The sequence below is a fragment of the Scyliorhinus torazame genome, chromosome 28 (assembly GCF_047496885.1).
Source record: "Scyliorhinus torazame isolate Kashiwa2021f chromosome 28, sScyTor2.1, whole genome shotgun sequence".
Classification (NCBI taxonomy): domain Eukaryota; kingdom Metazoa; phylum Chordata; class Chondrichthyes; order Carcharhiniformes; family Scyliorhinidae; genus Scyliorhinus; species Scyliorhinus torazame.
Genome location: NC_092734.1, coordinates 15,245,260 through 15,265,202, shown reverse-complemented (window position 1 = coordinate 15,265,202; position 19,943 = coordinate 15,245,260). Strand labels below are relative to the sequence as shown.

The 19,943-nt window shown below is 47.1% G+C and overlaps 1 protein-coding gene across 1 annotated transcript in view; it reads left to right on the top strand.

Moving 5' to 3' along the window:
- The first annotated feature begins 4,571 nt into the window (after window positions 1-4,571).
- Window positions 4,572-19,943, top strand: part of zcchc24 (zinc finger, CCHC domain containing 24) — a 243,474-nt gene continuing 228,102 nt past the window's right edge. The window contains exons 1-2 of the mRNA XM_072491530.1: window positions 4,572-4,961; window positions 10,969-11,169. Of these exons, the coding sequence (XP_072347631.1) occupies window positions 4,731-4,961; window positions 10,969-11,169 (432 nt within the window). The 5' untranslated portion in view covers window positions 4,572-4,730. The remainder of the gene's footprint in view (window positions 4,962-10,968; window positions 11,170-19,943) is intronic.

Sequence of the window (19,943 nt, the reverse complement as noted above, 5' to 3'; positions counted from 1 at the left end):
ACTCTGGAATTTTCCCCATGCCCCTGTGCATTGCTCCTATTCAGATAATCATCTAAAGCCCTTGTGAATGCCTCGATCCAATACCAGTAAAACCCTTTTTACTAAAACAGTAGGTGTGAATTATTTACAGAAAACAGTTATCATTTTTAAATGATCAAGTAATCTGGACACATTTTAGCATGCAGAGAGAGAGAGAAGCCTTCTTTGCCTGAATCCAGCTTCCAACACTGTAAACCGAAAGTAAAACTCAGAGCCACACAGCTCCCAGCTCAAAACAAAAGTAAAACCCAGAGCCACAGCCCAGCTCCACCGCACAGTGACATCACTGAAGCCATGTGATAAGAGAACACATTTATTAAAGGGACACTCACATGATAATGTGTCGTGGTTTGTTTATTGACTTTGTGGTGTAATACCCTCCAAAGTAAAGTTTTATGCACATTCAGAATGAAGACAATGCAGACACGACAGTCAAAGTACACAACACCACTGGTTTGTGATATTTGTGGAAAAATGGTCAACATTAGAAAACTCAAACCTCAGGCACTAGCGGAAACTCTCAACTCCTGTAATAAAAAACAGAATCTGGTTTATTCCATAAAAGAGTGGCTCTCAAAATAGCCCTTTTGAAAAACATTAAAATTAAATTGGCATTATTGCTCGCATACATGCATAATAGCCCTCCAATTGCCTTGATTGTTAAAAAGTAATGATTGCAGCAGCCGAACAAGTACCTTAGGCATTAATCCTGTTTTGGAAAGCACGTAATTTACTGTTAACCATGAATTATTAATTTTTTTCTCATTATATTAATAGTTGATTGATTCTCACTTACTTGAGATATCTTACATTTGGTATTTTGACAAGTTGAGTCCAAATAGCTCAACCAGTCTTTCTTCAATTGAAAGTGTAACAAATTGATATATATATATATATATATCTCTTTGGGACAGTTTCAAATAAAAATAATATCCCTATGACATGCTGTGATAGATAAATAGTAACAGTTTATATAGAATGGTCTCTTTGTTTAAACACTGATGCCTCAGAACATTGATCCTCTGCATCCATACCTGCAGTACAAACATCTTGCCATCTCTCAAGATCTCACATCTTAATTTTTAAATATATTGACCCAACTGGGAAGCTCTTTGCTTGCCAAATATACTGGTGCAGAGGGTAATTCAGTTATTTTGTCCATGTGCCAGTGTCCTGATTTAATTGAAAGGGGGAGGCATTGCATTTACAAATAAACAATGCATGAGGTAGAGCAACATTTAACAGACTGAAAGTGACCTGCATCAACATACTTAATCACCCCAGCACAATCATTAAAGTGGGTGCTTCATGTAAAGTTTGCAATCACTCCATGAACCACATAAATACTTCCATTTATGTGGTGCTTTCACAACCTCAAAGACTTCTAAACATACTTGGAGATTGATGTTCTTTTGAAGCATAGTTACTGTTGTAATATAGTAAATGAGGCCAGCAATTTGCACACAGTAAACTCCCACAAAGTGCAGAAATAATGATCGAATAATCTGTTTTTGTTTTATTATCTTGTTTAAGGGATAAGTATTGGCCAGAACACTGGGGAAAACTGTCCTGCTCTTCTTCGAAAGTGCCATGGAATCTTTTACGTCCACTCAAAAGGTCATTGATTTAAGTTTTTAACCTGAAAGTTGGCACAACCGAAGGTGCAGTACTCCATCAGTACTGTACGTCATTGGGGTGTCAACCAATGTTCCCTCTCCATTTTATTTTGTTGGAGTGCGTGGGTCATTTGTCTAGGTACGTGGCTCTTTTGATTATTGTCTTGTGCATCCACACAAGTACTGTGCAGTAACTTAAAGGAACCAACTTGTACATGGCCTATGTGAGAACTTTTGAATTGCTACCCGGACCCGCATCACAGAACTGTTACAGAGAGTCATTCAGTCCAACGTATCTACAAATGCCTTTCCCCCCGTACCTTTGCACATTGTTTCTATTCAAATAATCACCTTGAATGCCCTCTTGAACGCTACAATTGAAGCTGCCTCCATCACACTTCCAGGCAGTACATTCCAGACCCCAACCACTCGCTGTGGGGGAGAATTTTTCTTTTCTCACATTGCACTTGCTTCTTTTGCAAATTACTTTTAATCTGGGCCCTCTCGTTCTTGATCCTTTTACAAGCGGGAACAGTTTCTCCCTGCCTACTCTGTCCAGCTCCTCGTGACATTGAACATCTCTATAAAATCTTAGCCTTCTTCTCTCCAAAGAGAACCTCTCCAATCTATCCTCAAAACTGAAGTTTCTCATCCCTGGGACTATTCTTGTAAACCACTTCAGCGTTCTTTCCAATCTGCTCACATCCTTCCTAAAGTGAGACACCTAGGACTATACATAATACTCCAGCTGAGGTCTAATAGTGCCTTGTATAAGTTCAGCAAAACCTCCTTGCTCTTGTACTCTATGGCCTGTCCATAAAGCCCAGGATACAATGCTTTATTAACTAACTATTCTCTCCATCTGTCCTATTACCTTCAATGATCTATGCACGCATACACCCAGGTCACACTGCTCCTGCAACCCTTAAGAAATGTACCCCTTATTTTATATTGTCTGTCCCTGTCCTTCCTGCCAAAATGCATCACCTCACACTTCTCTGCATTGAACTTCATCTGCCACCTATCTGCCCCCTCCACCAACTTGTCTATGTCCTTTTGAAGTTTGCACTGTCCTCACAGTTTCAGATGCTTCCAAGTTTTATCTCATCTGCCGACTTTGAAATTATCCCCTGCACACCAAGGTCACTAATATAAATCAGGAAAAGCAAGGCTCCCAATACAAAACTCTGGGAACTCCAATACAAACCTTGCTCTAGCTCGAAAAATAGGGAACATTGACGTCAACCTCGATTATAAGGATACAGAAAATGGTACCAATTGAGAAAAGTTTTATTTTTATTTTGATACACCACACATGTTACATATGAGAACCAGAGGATGATAATTCAAGGTGATTGGCTAATGGAAACAGCAGCCACGTGAGGAAAATCGTTTTTGCGCAGTGACTAGTTTGGATCTGGAATGCACAGCCTGAGAGTGTGGTGGAGGCAGATTGGATTCTGGCTTCCAAAGGTGAAGTGGATCATCGTCTGACGAGAAAAGAAATGGCAGGGCTACTGGGAAATGGTGGGGTTTTGGCTACTGGGTAAACTGCTGTTGCAGAGTGCCAGCACCGAGACAGAAGGTCGAATGGCCTCCTTCCGTGCTGTAACTATGATTTTATCAAACTGAAAACATGATCATTATTTTCTGCAAATATATTGGTATTTCTGAAATTTGAATTGATTTGTTGGTCCTTGTCAGAATGATTTGTTTCCAGTATTTCCTCTGATCACTGTTCAACAATATAAGGTGAGAAAAGCTGAGTCTATAATGTTCCCAACATATATCAGAAAACGTGAAATTTCACACATCCTAGCCACATTCCGGCCCCTGTTCGGGTACACAGGGAATGTTCAATTCACCTAACAGCATGCCTTTCGGGACTTATAGGAGGAAACCGGAGCACCCGGAGGAAACCTACGCAGACACGGGGAGAACGCGCAGACTCCGCACAGACAGCGACCCAAGCCGGGAATCGAACCTGGGACCCCGGCGCTGTGAAGCAACAGTGCTAACCACTGTGTTACCGTGCCGGCCCACTCCCTCTGCTCTCCCTCCCTCCTCCCCTCTCTCCTGCCCCCCTTTTCTCTCCCCCTGCCCGGATCTGGGAATGCTATTGCGAAGTTGGCCCTCCTCCAGACACTTTTGCCTGTGAAGAATTTGAATACAAAATTCCCCAAACTTCCCTCTCTTCCCAGGCCACTGCAAACACACTCACATACTTCCTCGTAAAGTGATCCCCTGGCGATAGTTTGATTTTAATCTAAATTTAATTAAACCGTGCAGACACCTTCCTTATCGATTGCAGTCTGTGTAAAGTGTCCAGGAATAAATAGGACTATAAAGTATGTGGGGAGGATGAGGGGGGGGGGGGGGGGGGGGGATATTTAGAGGGTGATTGAAAATATATATATATAATTTATACTTTCATTCTAAAATAAGAGGGGGGCATTCAGATAGCTTGGAACAGTTAGATGTTCTTCCCAGTTTAGCACTGGAAAAGTTAAATGATGCAATTGGCCGTATTTAGCCCAGGCATTGGGACTGGAAGGTGTAAAAGACACAGAAGTCTACACACAACTCCAGTGTTGAAGGAGGTGGGACTGCATCGCGCTGTGACTGGAGTGCAGGACAATAAAACGGGGGGCTGCCAGAGGATTGAAATCGACTCAATGCGAAGCAACATTTCAGCCCCACTCTGCCAGTGAAATGTATCAAAAGCTGATGATGCAGTTCCGGGTGCCAATGGGCTGCACTGATTGGCTGCCGGGGAGTAACACTTCCCCTGGGGGGAGATAAAGAGCTAGCGGATCAGTCTTGGAGGCTCTCGCCCACAAAGGGGGTGGGGGGGAGGGAGGGAGGGGGGGAAGGAAGGAAGGAAAGAAAGAAAGAGAGAAAACTTACTGACAACTTCCCAAACAACACAGCAACAGGCAACTAAACAACAACAAAACACATACACAGAAAAAGGAGATCCGTCCTCTCCACAACAGCCAGCGCTGGCTTGGGACTTTCTACACACACACACTGTGCTAGCAAAGAGAGGGACGGGCGAGCCAGACGCCGGCCAGGATGAGTTTGCTGTCAGCGATCGACACCAGCGCCTCTGTATACCAGCCAGCTCAGCTCTTAAACTGGGTCTATCTGTCTCTGCAGGACACTCACCAGCCGAGTGCTTTCGATGCCTTCAGACCCGAGTCATCGTCCCAGCACCACGACCTGAACTATACCAAAGCTGCCGATTTGGGAACTTCACTTTATTCCAACTATCTCAACAACTTTTCTCAACTCCACAGGAACGAGGTGCGGATTGATTCCCTTAAAGTACAGCCTGAATTGAGCCAGGCGCTCTGAAATGTACTCTTTCTGAGCCATCCGTTTAGGCTGTGATGGAAACTTTAACCAAAACTTTCTCTTGCGAGTACAGAGGGTTTTTTTTTTCTTTAAACGCCCGCCATTGGACTGTGTGAAATAGAGAGTGTGTGTGAGAGAGAGGGGCAATCTTTTTTCTTTCAAGATTGCTGTCCCTGGAAGATCCTGTAGAACTTTTATGTGTGCGAAGCGGGATTTGTTTGTCCGATTTCTTCTCACTGCAAAGTCATGTTGACATGTTGGCTAATAATTGAGGGCGCTCCTATGCTGTGTACGATAGGGGCTGGAGTGTTACAGTGGCCCCGTTACTGTCTGCCCTTGTCAGCCATTGGAATTTGCCTTCACGCCTGAAAGACGTGTTTCGAAGCAGATTGCTCACCTCCCCTTGCACAATTTCCCCCCTCTCGCCTGAGCGTGTGAATCACCCACCCTGACTGACAGCTCGTTACAAGCAACGCATTGCATTAACTCAGCATGGTCCAGCCGGCAAGAAATCGCGGGTGATTTGGCTGGAGAGATTTCCAGGCTGGTGACGTGCTGTTTTATCGGGAGGTCCTGTCTTAGTTTTTTTAAAAATACAAATAAGTCGAGAGAAGCGTGTGTGAGGTTTGAGCAGGGCACATAGCCATGGGCAGGGTGATCTGCATTCTCTCCAGTGGCGAATAGGGGAGTTGGGGGTGAGTTAGATTTTCAGATTGCAGTCAGTCTCTTCGAGAATGTTGTGATGTGAGAGCCTGGTCATTATTTTCCAGTTGGAATATCTGGTTGCTGCTACAGCTACAAAAATAAAACGCCATGTATACGTCGATCGTCGCTCTTCCCCATGAGTAAATATACAGCAAAGTCGGTGGATGAGGTTTGATCTTAGAAGGGCAATGCGTAGCAAGATACACAAGGGGGAGGGAAGGCAGAAAGTACTTTCCCGTTTTACAAACTCGCATTGTAAAGTATTTTCTTCTCCGGCATCTATTTTTGGGAAAAAAAGTTCCATAAATGACCATATTCTGAGAGCAGTTGGGACTAAACTATCAAATCCTTGTAATGGGATTTGAAAACAATCTGAATGTGATGGTCACAGCCCAAAGAGGAGACAAAGTTCACAAGCTCAGAGCAAAGTTAGAGACTGGGGGAGTGGGGAGGGGGTTACGTTACCACCAGGATCCCGGGGAAGTGGGGGGGGGGGGGGGGGGGTTGAGGGCAACTGAATATTGTTGTGATACTGATTGGCTTTCAACGAAGGGGGGGGGGGTATTTTTGAAAGTGGTAGTCAACAGGTGAGGGGTACAGCGGAGGCCCACGCTGGGATAAATATGGCAGAATTCCAGACCAGTCCTACCCCCTGTCAACTCGAGGTCATTGGGCAGCTCATGTTGTTACTGTCACCCAGCCCCATTCACTCACCGTCCTGGTGCTCAGTAAATCACTTTGAATCATGGGAGGTTTATGGCACAGAAAGAGGCCACATGGCCCATTATGTTTGCGCCGGACATAAAAAGAGTCCCCCCCCCCCCCCCCCCCCCACACTTAATCCCACTTTGCAGCGCTTGAGGTGCAAATCCAGAAATCTTCTGGACCTCTCTGTTAATGTAAACAGGCCCTTCCCATCCACTCGACCCAGGCCCCTCACAATTTTGTTCATCTCAATCGCATCTCCCCTACGCCTTCTCTGTTCCAAGGCGAACCCCAGACTGCCCAATCCTTCCTCATAGCTGCAATGTTCCAGTCCTGGCAACATCCCTTCTTGTGTCCTCTCAAATACAATTACATCCTTTCTGTAATGGGGTGACTAGAACTGCCCACAGTAAAGTAAAGTAAAATTGCCATAGTCCCAAGTGACCATAGGCTGCTCTGCCCTTTAAGAGTACTCCAGTTGTGACAACTCATAATTTATACAGTTCCAACGTAAGGTTTAACTCTGAATTACTGTCCTCTGAGATTTCCACGTTCCTCTAATTCTGGTCTCCTGCACATCCCCAATTTGAATCGCTCCACCATTGGTTGCCTTCAGTTACCTGGTGTGTGATCTTTGGAATCTCCTTATTAAACTCCTCTACCTCTCTACCTGGCTTTTATCCTTTAAGACACTCCTTAAAACCTACCTATTTGGCCAACCTTTTGGGCATTTACCCCATTGAGGATGTGTCTAACCTTACCTCACAATGCTCCTGTGAAGCAACCCAGAGCAATTGTTATGTTAAAGGTGGTATAAAAAGGCAGCTTTGTGGTTGAATTCTGGATGAAGTGGGATTGATAAATTGAATGGTCCATTTTTAACTCCAGAGTTCTAGTTGGCACGTTATACACATGTATGTGTATGCTTGCTTTTAAATTCTGCTATTGCACTCATACTGTTAATTGCTGCCATTTCTTTTAAGCAACAGGCATATATAGTGGCTTTAATATAGCAAAGTGTCACAAGGACCTTCACACTTGGGGGAAAGGAAATTCATCCTAGGAAATAAGAGAGGAACTATAGGAAGGATGTGCTAACACTGGAGAGCATGCAGAAGAGATTCACCAGGATGCTGCCTGGGATGGAGCGTTTCAGCTGGGATTGTTTTCCTGAGAGCAGAGTAGGCTGGGAGGTGGGGTGGGGGGGAGGGGGGGGGGGTGCCAGATTGAGGTGTACAAATTATGAGGGACATAGATAGGGTGGAGGGTGATACGGTAGCACAGTGGTTAGCACAGTAGCTTCACAGTACCAGGGACCCGGGTTCGATTCCTGGCTTGGGTCACTGTGCGGAATCTGCACGTTCTCCCCATTTCTGCATGGGTTTCCTCTGGGTGCTCCGCTTTCCTCCCACAAGTCCCGAACATCGTGCTTGTTAGGTGAATTGGACATTCGTAATTCTCCCTCAGTGTACCCGAACAGGCGCCGGAATGTGGCGACCAGGGAATTTTCACAGTAACTTCATTGCAGTGTTAATGTAAGCCTACGTGTGACACTAATAAAGATTATTATTAGATAGGAAGGAACCTTTCCCTTTAATAGAGGGGTCAGTAAACAGGAGGTAAGGGGCAGGAGATTTAAAGGTAATTTCAGGAAAAGCCTTTTCACCCAGAGGGTGGTGGGACTCTGGAACTCACTGGCTTTAAGGGCGGTAGAGCCCTCACAACATTTGAGAAGCATTTACGCGAGCCTTTGAAATGTCATAGCTTACAAGGTTGCAGTCTAAGTGCTAGAAAATGGGATTAGAATAGAAAGGTGTTTAATGGTTGGCGCAGACAGGATGGGCTGAAGGGCTTCTTTCGGTGCTGTAACACTCTATGACTCTAACTCAAGAGGTGTGTGCAACTGCCCTTGAAAAATAAATGAAGTGATAGAGGGAAAGGTGCAAGAGTGTAATTTTGAGGAGATACTGAGAGATTGCAAAGTTGTGGTGTGAGAATGTCGCAGTGTCGCTGAGAGCTAGCCCCTTGGGTTGACTGGAGTGAGGGGTCTACAGTGGCTATAAGGTGGCACAGTGGTTAGCACTCACAGCGCCAGGGACCCGGGTTCAATTCCGACCTCGGGTGACTGTCTGTGTGGAGTCTGCATGTTCTTCCTGTGTCTGCGTGGGTTTCCTCCCACAAGTCCAAAGATGTGCAGATTAGGTGGATTGGCCATGATAAATTGCCCCTTAGTGTCCAAATGTTAGGTGGGATTGCGGGGGTGGATTTGGGCCTGGATGGGGTGCTCTGCCATAGGGTTGGTGCAGACTCGATAGGCCGAATGGCCTCCTTCGGCACTGTGATATCAGCATTGGAGGAGGAAAGCATTTGGACTGGGCCTTGAATTCCAATCTATCCATTGTTGATTTAAGGACATGTTTAGAAATCTACTGAAATGCACTGTGCCTGACCCCAGCATGAGCACCAATAGTTTGTTTGATTGTCTTAACTCCTATCCTGTATCCATCCACTCACACAGCGGCCTTTCTCTCCAGCAGCACTGAAAATGTACACTTGGATACCAGTTTATGTGGCAGTTCCTGGGCCCCGTCAGTCGGCACACGGGGGAAACAAATAGACGCTCAGCCAAAAGACCATTGCCCTTTTAAGAAAAGGGCAAGTTTAATTCAGCGCGGACCGACAGTGAGACACTGCTTTGGATGCCAATACGTCTGAGATCTGGATTGGCCGAGGCAGGAGAAGCTAATCGGCCTGGGCTGAGAGTGAAAACAGTTTGCAGTGTGAATAGCCTCTCTGCTGAATGTCCTCCACTGATAGGGTGGCAGTCTGGGGAGGGCATTGAGGGGTTTAGCTCTGCTCTTAACAAACACACAGGCGCTGAAAAAAAGTGGCAACAACAAACTTCTCCCATTCTGATTGAGTAGCCGAAGATTGAAGAGCACCACTTTGGTTCTATAAGAGACCCCCCCCCCCACTCTCCCACCAACTAATTTACAGAAGTCCCCTCCAGTGTTTCTTCAGCCCAAATAGGATTTTACACCCTGGAGCATAGCTTCACTCGGTGTGAATGCAACACTCCGGTGGGCCCTGGAATGATTGATCAAGTCACAAAGAAACACGGCCACTTTCCCCCCCCCAATTAAGGAATACACAACTTATTTCTCTCCCTGGCTACAAAACTAAACATTTAACCGCCCCCCTCCCGCCCTGGACACACATCCAGTTAATATAACTTTGCAAAGAGAGAATCTAAAGCAACAGCCCCACAATCACCTTTTAAACTGTCCCATCAAAGCAAACAAAACCCCAAAGCAGTGACTAGGGCGCAGAGGACGAAGGGTTAAATGCCCCGACCTTTCCGACGGGGTCACTTTATTGCAGTTCACTCCAGAAAAGCTGCCTTGTAAACATGACAGCTGGAGTCAGCGCCAAAGAATTGCTTCGTTTTAAAAATAGCTCGGCGTGGCCCAGACATTTGGGGGTCGGTCTGTGGCGCTGGAGAGATACAAAGCAAGTTACATTCACCCCCTCCTGCTTTGGGGGTTTGGTTTGCTTTGATGGGACAGTTTAAAAGGTGATTGTGGGGCTGTTGCTTTAGATTCTCTCTTTGCAAAGTTATATTAACTGGATGTGTGTCCAGGGCGGGAGGGGGGTTAAATGTTTAGCTTTGTAGCCAGGGAGAGAAATAAGTTGGGTATTCCTTGTTTCCACTTTTTTTCAGCGCCTGTGTGTTTGTTAAGAGCAGGGCAAAACCCCTCAATGCCCTCCCCAGACTGCCACCCTATCACAAAACCACATCCCAACGTGATGCCCAACTGGCGCTGGAACAGTGTACCCGAGATGTTTGGACCCCTTTGCCAGGAAAATGTAATGTGGGCTGGCAGAATTTGGGAGGGGTCGAGGGCGAAGTGCTTGTTTTTTGTGGATCGGGCATTCTTTTCAACTTTTCTCTCTCAACCTCCTTCATTCATATTCATTTCACGCCTGTATTAAAATGCACTTTAAGGATCAAGTGAGTCCTATCTGACGCCCCGAACCTCTTGCTTTGCTACAAGGAGAACAAGAGGCAAATAAACAGCCTCCCTCCACCGAACCCACCCCCGTGTCAGATCCAGACAGCGAGAAGGGCAATTTCAGAAATTGCAACAAACCCATTCTCACTGTGATATCTGCCTTCACTACAATGCGCTGTCACAATCATCCCTCCATGTGTCACATCGGCCTTAAAACATGTTGTGTTGAATTAACAGTTGTTGATATAACACACATCACACCGGCATGAAGTTGTGAGCATTGGGGAGTTATACTCCTAGTGTCTACTTATAGTGCGCTCGCTTACAGCAGCTCCGAGTTCAACTCCCTACGATAGGCAATTGGCTATTTTGTAAACTCACGGCTGCCCAGTTTTGAATATGTTAAACGCAAGGATCAGTTTGACTGCTTATTTCGCTAAAGGTTAAACACTTTTCACCAGTTTGAGCTGTATGCCAGCACTCGGCTGCAGAAAGTGGCATTGTAAATAACTGAATATAATCCCGTTATCCAGGCAATCACCAGCGGCTTGTACAAGAATGCTTCGCCCTATGGTTCCCTGAGCAATATCGTGGACGGGCTTAGCTCCCTGACAGACCATTTCTCGGATCTATCGCTGTCAGCAGAACCTCGCAAACCCGGTAAAAGACCTCCTCCCAATTACTTGTGCCACCTCTGCTTCAACAAAGGACATTACATCAAGGACTGTCCCCAGGTAAGAGCCATCTGAACACTGCCAGAGAGAAAAGTGGGTGGTGCTCAAACTAAGGGCGATACTTGCTAAATAATGCAGATTATTGGTGAGTGAGTCACAATAGCAGCATTGAAGGGGGACTGTGCGGGACACCCACATGTCTCGTCATTACTGATGGATTTTTTAAAAAGTGAGATTGTGTGAATAACGGCAGCAAGTGAAATATTTGATGTGCTTGAAATATTGAACGAATACATTCACATTTAAAATATCTGCAAAGTAAGTTTAAACGTACATATATGTATAGCTGAATCCACAGCCTTCAAACAAAGAATTGTGTAAATAATGAGAATTAAATCAACTGTATTTCAGAAGGTTAGAGCTAGCCGGCCTGGTTCAATCAGGATGTTTTAAGAAATAGATGCACAAGTTGGTTCTGTTTGACCTCAATTGTTACAATGCAAAAGAGTCAACACAGGAGTGTCTGAACTAAATGTTAGCACAACCTCAAAGGCACTTTTCATAGTAGTCGGAGCCTAATCCAGATACTAATCATTTCAGCTACAATTTCTGCTATTATGGGAGGCAAAGTGCACCAATTTGACATCTCTGCCATCAAATTTATTTCCAGGCTCCTCATTCGTGTTTTTAGAATTATATATATGTATATCACAGTTCTCAGAAAGCCACAATATTCAAGGACACCAACTCTGTGGGGAAATTGATAGGATTGTGGAATTTGCGGGAATAAAAATGGAATTTGATTATCCAGTCATTGTAAAGCAGTGGCTGTCACAGTAAAGTTCTTTATTGCCCTTGTTTGAAATCAATGTCACCATGAACTCTCATGTTTGCACAATTGACGCCAGATCATTTTTACATAAGTACGTTAAAGCAGATTTCATCTCGTGTGATGTTGTCACAGATAATGGCCTTCCGTGGCAACTGTAGACAGTATTGGCTGCGATGGAGCCAATTGGATTTATTCTGACTTTTGCACAGCTCCTGTTCATGTGTCTCCTGGAAAGATCTTGCCAATTTATCCCATTAGAATGATTTTGCATTCTTGAATACATTGGTTTGGAGGTTGTCAGAGATCAGTGATGGGAAATGCTTGAGTTGTGTCTCATTCTGCAGGAGGTCGGGACAAACAGGCTACCCGTCTGAAGTGTAATAAAATCCAGATGCTTGATCTTAATCCGCAGAGACTAACTCTTCAGGGTTTGTACTCGTATCTTTTCCCTCCCTGCCTCCCACATTTAGAGCTGAAACAGTGTAAGGAACAGAGTCCAGGCATCCCCAAACTGGCACGGCCTTTTAGAGTCTCGGGCAGGCCCTACACTGCAGCATGGAAAGAATCCAGAGAATTGTGTTTTTAATCTTCCAAAGTGTTTAATGCTCAAGAGTCAAAAATTTGGTCTCTGTCAAGAGAATTTGGCCTGGTGGCGCAGTGGTTAGCACTGCTGCCTCATGGCGCTGAGGACCCAGGTTCGATCGCGGCCCCGGGTCACTGTCCTTGTGGAGTTTGTCCATTCTCGCCATGTCTGCGTGGGTCTCCCCCCCCCCCCCCCCCAAAACCCAAAAAGATGTGCAGGATAGGTGGATTAAGAGGCCAAATTGCCTCGTAATTGGGGAAAAAAGAATTGGGTACTCTAAATTAAAAAAAAGAGAATTTGGCCAGAGCTTTAGTTATGTGAGTTGAAACATTTATTTTGGTTAAAAGACTGAATAAATGGAATGTACATTCTTCACAACAGTAATCTGTGTATAATCTATTTCATCAACATCCTATCTCGATCTTATGATATTTGCCCATTAAGTTTCTTATTTAACTGGAATGTTGCTTATATAGAAAAATGCACAGTTTGAAATCCTGATTATCGATTGTGCATGCCTAGAACAAAGGAAAATGATTGTGGTTGTTGGAAGTCAATCATCTCAGTCCCAGGTCATTGCTGCAGGGGTTCCTCAGGGTAGTTCCCTTGGCTCAACCATCTTCAGCAACTTCATAAGCCTGTAAACGTCGAACAGGACTAAACAGGGAAGGATGTTTCAGATGGGGAGGAGTTCAGAACGAGGGGTCACAGTCTAGGGATTGAAATGAGGAGAAAATTCTTCACCCAGAGAGTGGTGAGTCTGTGGAATTCGTTACCACAGAAAGCATTTGAGGACAAAATGTTGTATGTTTTCAAGAAGGAGTTAGCCATAACTCATTGGGTTAAAGAAATCAAAGGATGATGGAGCAAAGTGGTAACAGGTTACTGAGTTGGATGATCATAATGATGGCAGAGCTGGGTCGAAGGGCCGAATGGCCTCCTCCTGCTCCTATTTTCTATGTTTCATCAATGACCTTCCCTCCAGGTGGCACGGTGGGTTCACCCCACAACCCAAAGGTGTGCAATGCAAGGATAAGGATAATCTTTATTATTGTCACAAGTAAGCTTGCATTAACACTGCAATGAAGTTACTGTGAAAATCCCCTAGTCGCCACATTCCGGCGCCTGTTCGGGTACACGGAGGGAGAATTCAGCATGTCCAATTTACCTAACAAGCACGTCTTTTGGGACTTGTGGGAGGAAACCGGAGCATCCGGAGGAAACCCACGCAGACACGAGAGAGTGTGCAGACTCTGCACAGACAGTGATCCAAGCCGGGAATCGAACATGGGACCCTGGTGCTGTGCAGCAACAGTGCTAACCACTGTGCTATCATGCCACCCATGTAGGTGGATTGGCCACGCTAAATTGCCCCTTAATTGGAAAAAAGAATTGGGTACTCTAATTTATTTTCGAAAAAAGACTTTCCCTCCACGGGCAGCACGGTATCACAGTGGTGAGCACTGTGGCTTTACAGCACCAGGGTCTCAGATTCGATTCCCCGCTGGGCCACTGACTGTGTGGAGTCTGCATGTTCTCCTCGTGTCTGCGTGGGTTTCCTCTGGGTGCTCCGGTTTCCTCCCACAGTCCAAAGATGTGCAGGTTAGGTGGATTGGACATGCTAAATTGCCCTTAGTGTCCAAAAAGGTTAGGAGGGGTTATTGGGTTACAGGGGTAGGGTGGAAGTGAGAGCTTAAGTGGGTCGGTGCAGACTCGATGGGCTGAATGGCCTCTTTCTGCACTGTATGTTCCATGCTCTATAAGGCCAGAAGTGGGATGATTGCTGATGGTAGCACAATATTCAGCACCATTGCCTTCCGGTTGCGGCGATGCGGAGCTAAGCCGCACATTTCGGCAGCTCCCACTTTAACGGACTTTTGGGCTCTCCAGAGGAGTCCCAACGGGAAATATTTTGATTGAATCCCGTGTGGGAAGGTGAAGTAAGATCCCCCCTTACGTTGTATGATGGAGATTAGCGGTGGAGCGCTCTGGAGCAGCGGCAAAAACGAGGGGGAAAAAACAAGATAGCGGAGGGCGGAGATCGAGCAGCATGGGGGCCGGCATGGCCAGCAGGAGTTCCTCAAGCGCTGTGTGGAGGAGCTAAAAAAGGAGGTGCTGGCGCCAATGCTGTTGGTGATCGAGGGGCTGAAGGAGACCCAGAAGGCCCAGGCGGTGGAGCTCTGCGAGGTGAGGGATAAAACGAATGAGAACAAGGACGAGATCCTGGGCCTGGCGGTAAAGGTGGAGGCGCACGAGGCGGTGCACAGGAGGTGGGGCGAGAGACTCAAGGTCCTGGAGAACAGGTCGAGGAGGAAGAATCTCCGGATTCTGGGTCTCCCGAAGGAGTGGAGGGAGCTGATGCCGGGGCGTATGTGAGTACGATGCTCCAGTCGCTGATGGGTGCGGAGGCCTCTCCGAGCCCCCTGGAGCTGGAAGGGGCTCACCAGGTCCTGGCGAGGAGACCCAAGGCTGATGAGCCGCCAAGGGCGATAGTGGCAAGGTTCCATTGCTTCACGGACAAAGAAAGTGTCCTGAGATGGGCCAAGAAGGTGCGGAGCAGCAGATGGGAGAACGCGGTGATCCGAGTATACCAGGATTGGAGCACGGAGGTGGCAAGGAGGAGAGCTGGCTTCAACCGGGCCAAGGCGGTGCTGCACAAAAGAAGAGTCAGGTTCGGTATGCTGCAGCCAGCGCGACTGTGGGTCACTTATCAGGACCGACACCACTATTTCGAAATGCCAGAAGAGGCTTGGATCTTTATCCAAATGGAAAAATTGGACTCGAACTGAGGGGCTGTGGTTGTGGGGGGGATGTTGGTTGTATACGGGTTTGTAAATATGGGTAAAGAATGTTTCATGGGTGGGATGATGGATGGGGATGTGGGTAGAGTTCTTGTTAAAATTCTTTATTTTTTCTGTTGACGAGATAGTGGGGAATGTGGGCGTCGGTGCTGGAGGGAGGTGAGACTCGGGGATGGGGGAACTGGGATAATGGCCGCAACAATGATGCCATCGGTGGAGGGAGAGGCGGAGATAGTGGCAGCTATGGACGCGGAGAAGGCCTTTGACCGAGTAGAGTGGGAGTATCTCTGGGAAGTGTTGAGGAGGTTTGGGTTTGGGGGGGGGTTTATTAGTTGGGTTAAGCTCCTGTATAAAGCCCCGGTGGCGAGTGTGGTCACGAACTGGCGGAGGTCGGAGTATTTCCGGCTGTATCGAGGGACGAGGCAGGGGTGCCCCCTGTCCCCCCTGCTGTTTGCATTAGCAATTGAACCTTTGGCTGTGGCGTTAAGGGAGTCGGGGAAATGGAAGGGGGTGGTCCGAGGGGGAGAGGAACATCGAGTGTCGCTGTACGCAGACGACCTGTTGCTGTATGTGGCAGATCCAATGGAGGGGATGGTTGAGGTCATGCAGATCCTAAAGGAGTTTGGAGACTTCTCGGGCTATAAGCTCAATGTGGGAAAGAGTGAGCTCTTTGTGGTGCATTCGGGTAATCAGGAAAGAGGGATACACGACCTACCGCTGAGGAGGGCGGAAAGGAGCTTTTGATTCTTGGGGATTCAGGTAGCTAGGAGCTGGGGGGCACTGCACAAACTTAATTTGACGCGGCTGGTGGAACAGATGGAGGAGGACTTTAAAAGGTGGGACATGTTGCCACTCTCGCTGGCGGGCAGGGTACAGTCGATTAAAATGGTGGTCCTCCCGAGGTTTCTTTTTGTATTCCAATGCCTCCCAATTGTGATTACCAAGGCCTTCTTTAAGAGGGTAAGCAGGAGCATTATGAGATTTGTGTGGGCGAGCAAGACCCCGAGGGTAAGGAGGGGGTTCCTGGAGCGTAGCAGAGATAGAGGAGGGTTGGCGTTGCCGAATTTGGGTGGCTACTACTGGGCAGCCAACGTGGCGATGATCCGTAAGTGGGTGATGGAGGGAGAGGAGGCGGCGTGGAAGAGGTTGGAGATGGCGTCCTGGAAAGGAACGAGCCTGGGGGCGCTGGTGGCGGCACCGCTGCCACTCTCGCCAACGTGGTACACCACGAGCCCGGTGGTGGCGGCAGCGCTAAAGATCTGGGGGCAGTGGAGACGACACAGGGGAGCGATGGGAGCCTCGGTGTGGTCCCCGATCAGGAATAACCATCGGTTTGTCCCAGGAAGGATGGACGGGGGGTTTCAGAGCTGGCATCGGGCAGGGATTAGAAGAATGGGGGACCTGTTCATCGATGGGAGGTTTGCGAGCTTAGGGGTGCTGGAGGAGAAATTTGGACTACCCCTGGGAAATGCCTTCAGGTACATGCAAGTGAGGGTGTTTGTGACGCGGCAGGTGAGGGAATTCCCACTGCTCCCGGCACAGGGGATTCAAGACAGGGTGATTTCGGGCGTATGGGTCGGGGAGGGCAAGGTGTTGGCGATATACCAGGAGATGAAAGAAGAGGGGGAGGCTTTGGTAGAGGAGCTGAAGGGTAAATGGGAAGAGGAACTGGGGGAGGAGATTGAGGAGGGGCTATGGGCTGATGCCCTAAGTAGGGTTAATTCCTCTTCCTCGTGTGCCAGGCTTAGCCTGATACAATTCAAGGTGGTCCACAGAGCGCATATGACGGGGGCGAGGCTGAGTAGGTTCTTTGGGGTGGAGGACAGATGTGGGAGGTGCTCAGGAAGTCCGGCGAACCATGTCCATATGTTTTGGTCATGCCCGGCACTGGAGGGGGTTCTGGAGGGGAGTTGCAGGAACAGTATCTAAGGTGGTGAAAGTCCGGGTCAAGCCAAGCTGGGGGCTAGCACTATTTGGAGTAGTGGACGAGCCGGGAGTGCAGGAGGCGAAAGAGGCCAGCATTCTGGCCTTTGCGTCCCTAGTAGCCCGGCGAAGGATCTTGCTAATGTGGAAGGAGGCGAAGCCCCCCAGCGTGGAGGCCTGGATAAATGACATGGCAGGGTTTATCAAGTTGGAGAGGATAAAGTTTGCCTTGAGAGGGTCTGCGCAGGGGTTCTATAGGCGGTGGAATCGTTCCTAGACTATCTCGCGGAGCGTTAGATGAAGGTCGGACAGCAGCAGCAGCAAACCAGGGGGGAGGGTGGGGGAGGGGAGGGGGTGATATCTTTCATGCGGGGGGGAGGGGGAGGGAGAGAGGGGGAAGGGGGGGGTTTCTGGGCGAGCCATTTGAGCAAGAAAATACATGAATATTCCGGAAAACTGACATGTACGGGAGGAATCCAATGTACAAAGTTCTGTATCATATTGACTTGCCATGTTCATGTCTTGCTATGCGAGCTTTCTTTCTATTTTGTTACGGGGGGGGCGGGCGGGGGGGGGGGGGGCGGACTGCAGCGGTTCAAGAAGGCAGCTCACCACCACCTTCTCAAGGGCAGTTAGGGATGGACAATAAATCCTGGCCTAACCAAAAATGTTTGGATACCCTGAATGAATAAAAAAATATATAAAATATTTAGACACACTTAAGGATTAGCAGTCTAGCATTCACCACCGTGCCTGTAATTGTTTTAAAATATAAATTTAGAGTACCCAATTCATTTTTTCCAATTAAGGGGTAATTTAGCGTGGCCAATCCACCTACCCTGCACATCTTTGGGTTGTGGGGGCGAAACCCACGCAAACACGGGGAGAATGTGCAAACTCCACACGGACAGTGACCCAGAGCCGGGATCGAACCTGGGACCTCGGCGCCGTGAGGCAACAGGGCTAACCCACTGGGCCATCGTGCTGCCCTATCATGCCTGTAATTTAAGGCTCACTAACGTATCACTTACAATTTCAACTCCATCCGCAGTGCTTGTTTTATTACCATCTTATGTTCACTTTAAATGCAACTGATGTTTTCACCCATTTCAGACTAACAGTGCCTTGTGCTTCATAACATTAGCTGGCAATAGTCTCTGGCCTATTACCTGTCAAATGCCTCTTAATGATAGCCCATTGATACCCATTAGCTATCAACAGTGAAACTAATTGTTAGACCTAATAGCACTTCTGCCTATCCCAATTAGACTGGAAGACCAAGGATTTAATACATGCACAGTAACTGTTTTTTGATGACACCTCATGTATGAATGATTACACAAGTTCACCGATTATTTGGTTTTAATGTTTCCGAATAAAGTTGAAGTAGTTGTTTCTACAATCCTCTCATTCTTCTAAATTCCAGTGAATACAGTCCCAGTCGACCCAATCTCTCTCATCCGACAATCCTGCCACCCCAGGAATCAGTCTGGTGAGGTATTCTCTCTGTGGCAGGTATATCCTTTCTTAGATAAGGAGACAAAAACTGCACAGAATTGACTAGCTCTACCCTGTGACGTTGCTTATGAGTGTTCGGGAATTTAAAGCATGGTTGTAATATTTACGTGCTCATCTGCCTGGCCCCATTAAGACAAAACTCCTGGACTCTCTCTGGACCAAGGATCTAAAAAGACAACTATTGAGCTCAGTCGTTTTTTTATTTGTTCTTGGGATGAGGGCATCGTTGGCTGAACCAGCATTAATTGCCCATCCCCAATTGCCCTTGAGAAGGTGGCAGTGACAGTGACGGAAACCCAGTGATATATTTCCAAGTCAGGATGGTGAGTGACCTGGAGGGGAACCTCTTGGTGGTGGTGTTTGCGTGTATCTGCCGCCCATGTCCTTCTAGGTGGTGAAGGTTTAGACAGTGCTATCGTAGGTGCCTTGGTTGTTGCAGTGCATCTTGTAGATGGTATACATTGCTGCCACTTTACTGGAGGGACTGAATATTTAACATTGTGGATGGAGTGCCAATCGAGTGGGTTGCTTTGTCCTGGATGTTGTAGGGTTAACCTCGATTGTTCTGCACATTAGCTGCTGCTTGGGGAGAAGCCAGGTCATCTCTAGGTCAATCATGTAAATGTGTGCCTTTTTAAGAGGTACATTAATTTGAGAGGCAATGCATCATACAATATGTAACTCCACAGTCTGGGCATTGGTAATGCTCTACCTTGTCCACAGAAAAGTGTAAAGTTAATGGCTAAAATGTTTTTTCAGGATGTACTTTCTGTGTGGTGTGGGTATCAAGCCAGGTAGACCAAAATCCACTTCTGGTCCAATAACTGATTGCTGTCAATTTAGCTTATTCCATGCAGCAGTGCGTTACAATTGGATCTTAGTGTCCTTATGGTGGAAAAAATAATGGAGGAAATTAAGCATTGTCCCTGCTTTGCACTCCCATACCAGCCTCCCCGAACAGGCACCGGAATGTGGCGACTAGGGGCTTTTCACAGTAACTTCATTTGAAGCCTGCTTGTGACAAGCGATTTTCATTTCATTTCATTTCACGTTACTGTGCACTACAGATGTATAGGGTGAGGGCTGGAGTGGAGACTGGTGTGATGTTCCCTGTGGCCGCGTATCGTAGCAACACTTACTGCTGAGGCTTACACAGGAGTGGCGCTTTGACGAGATA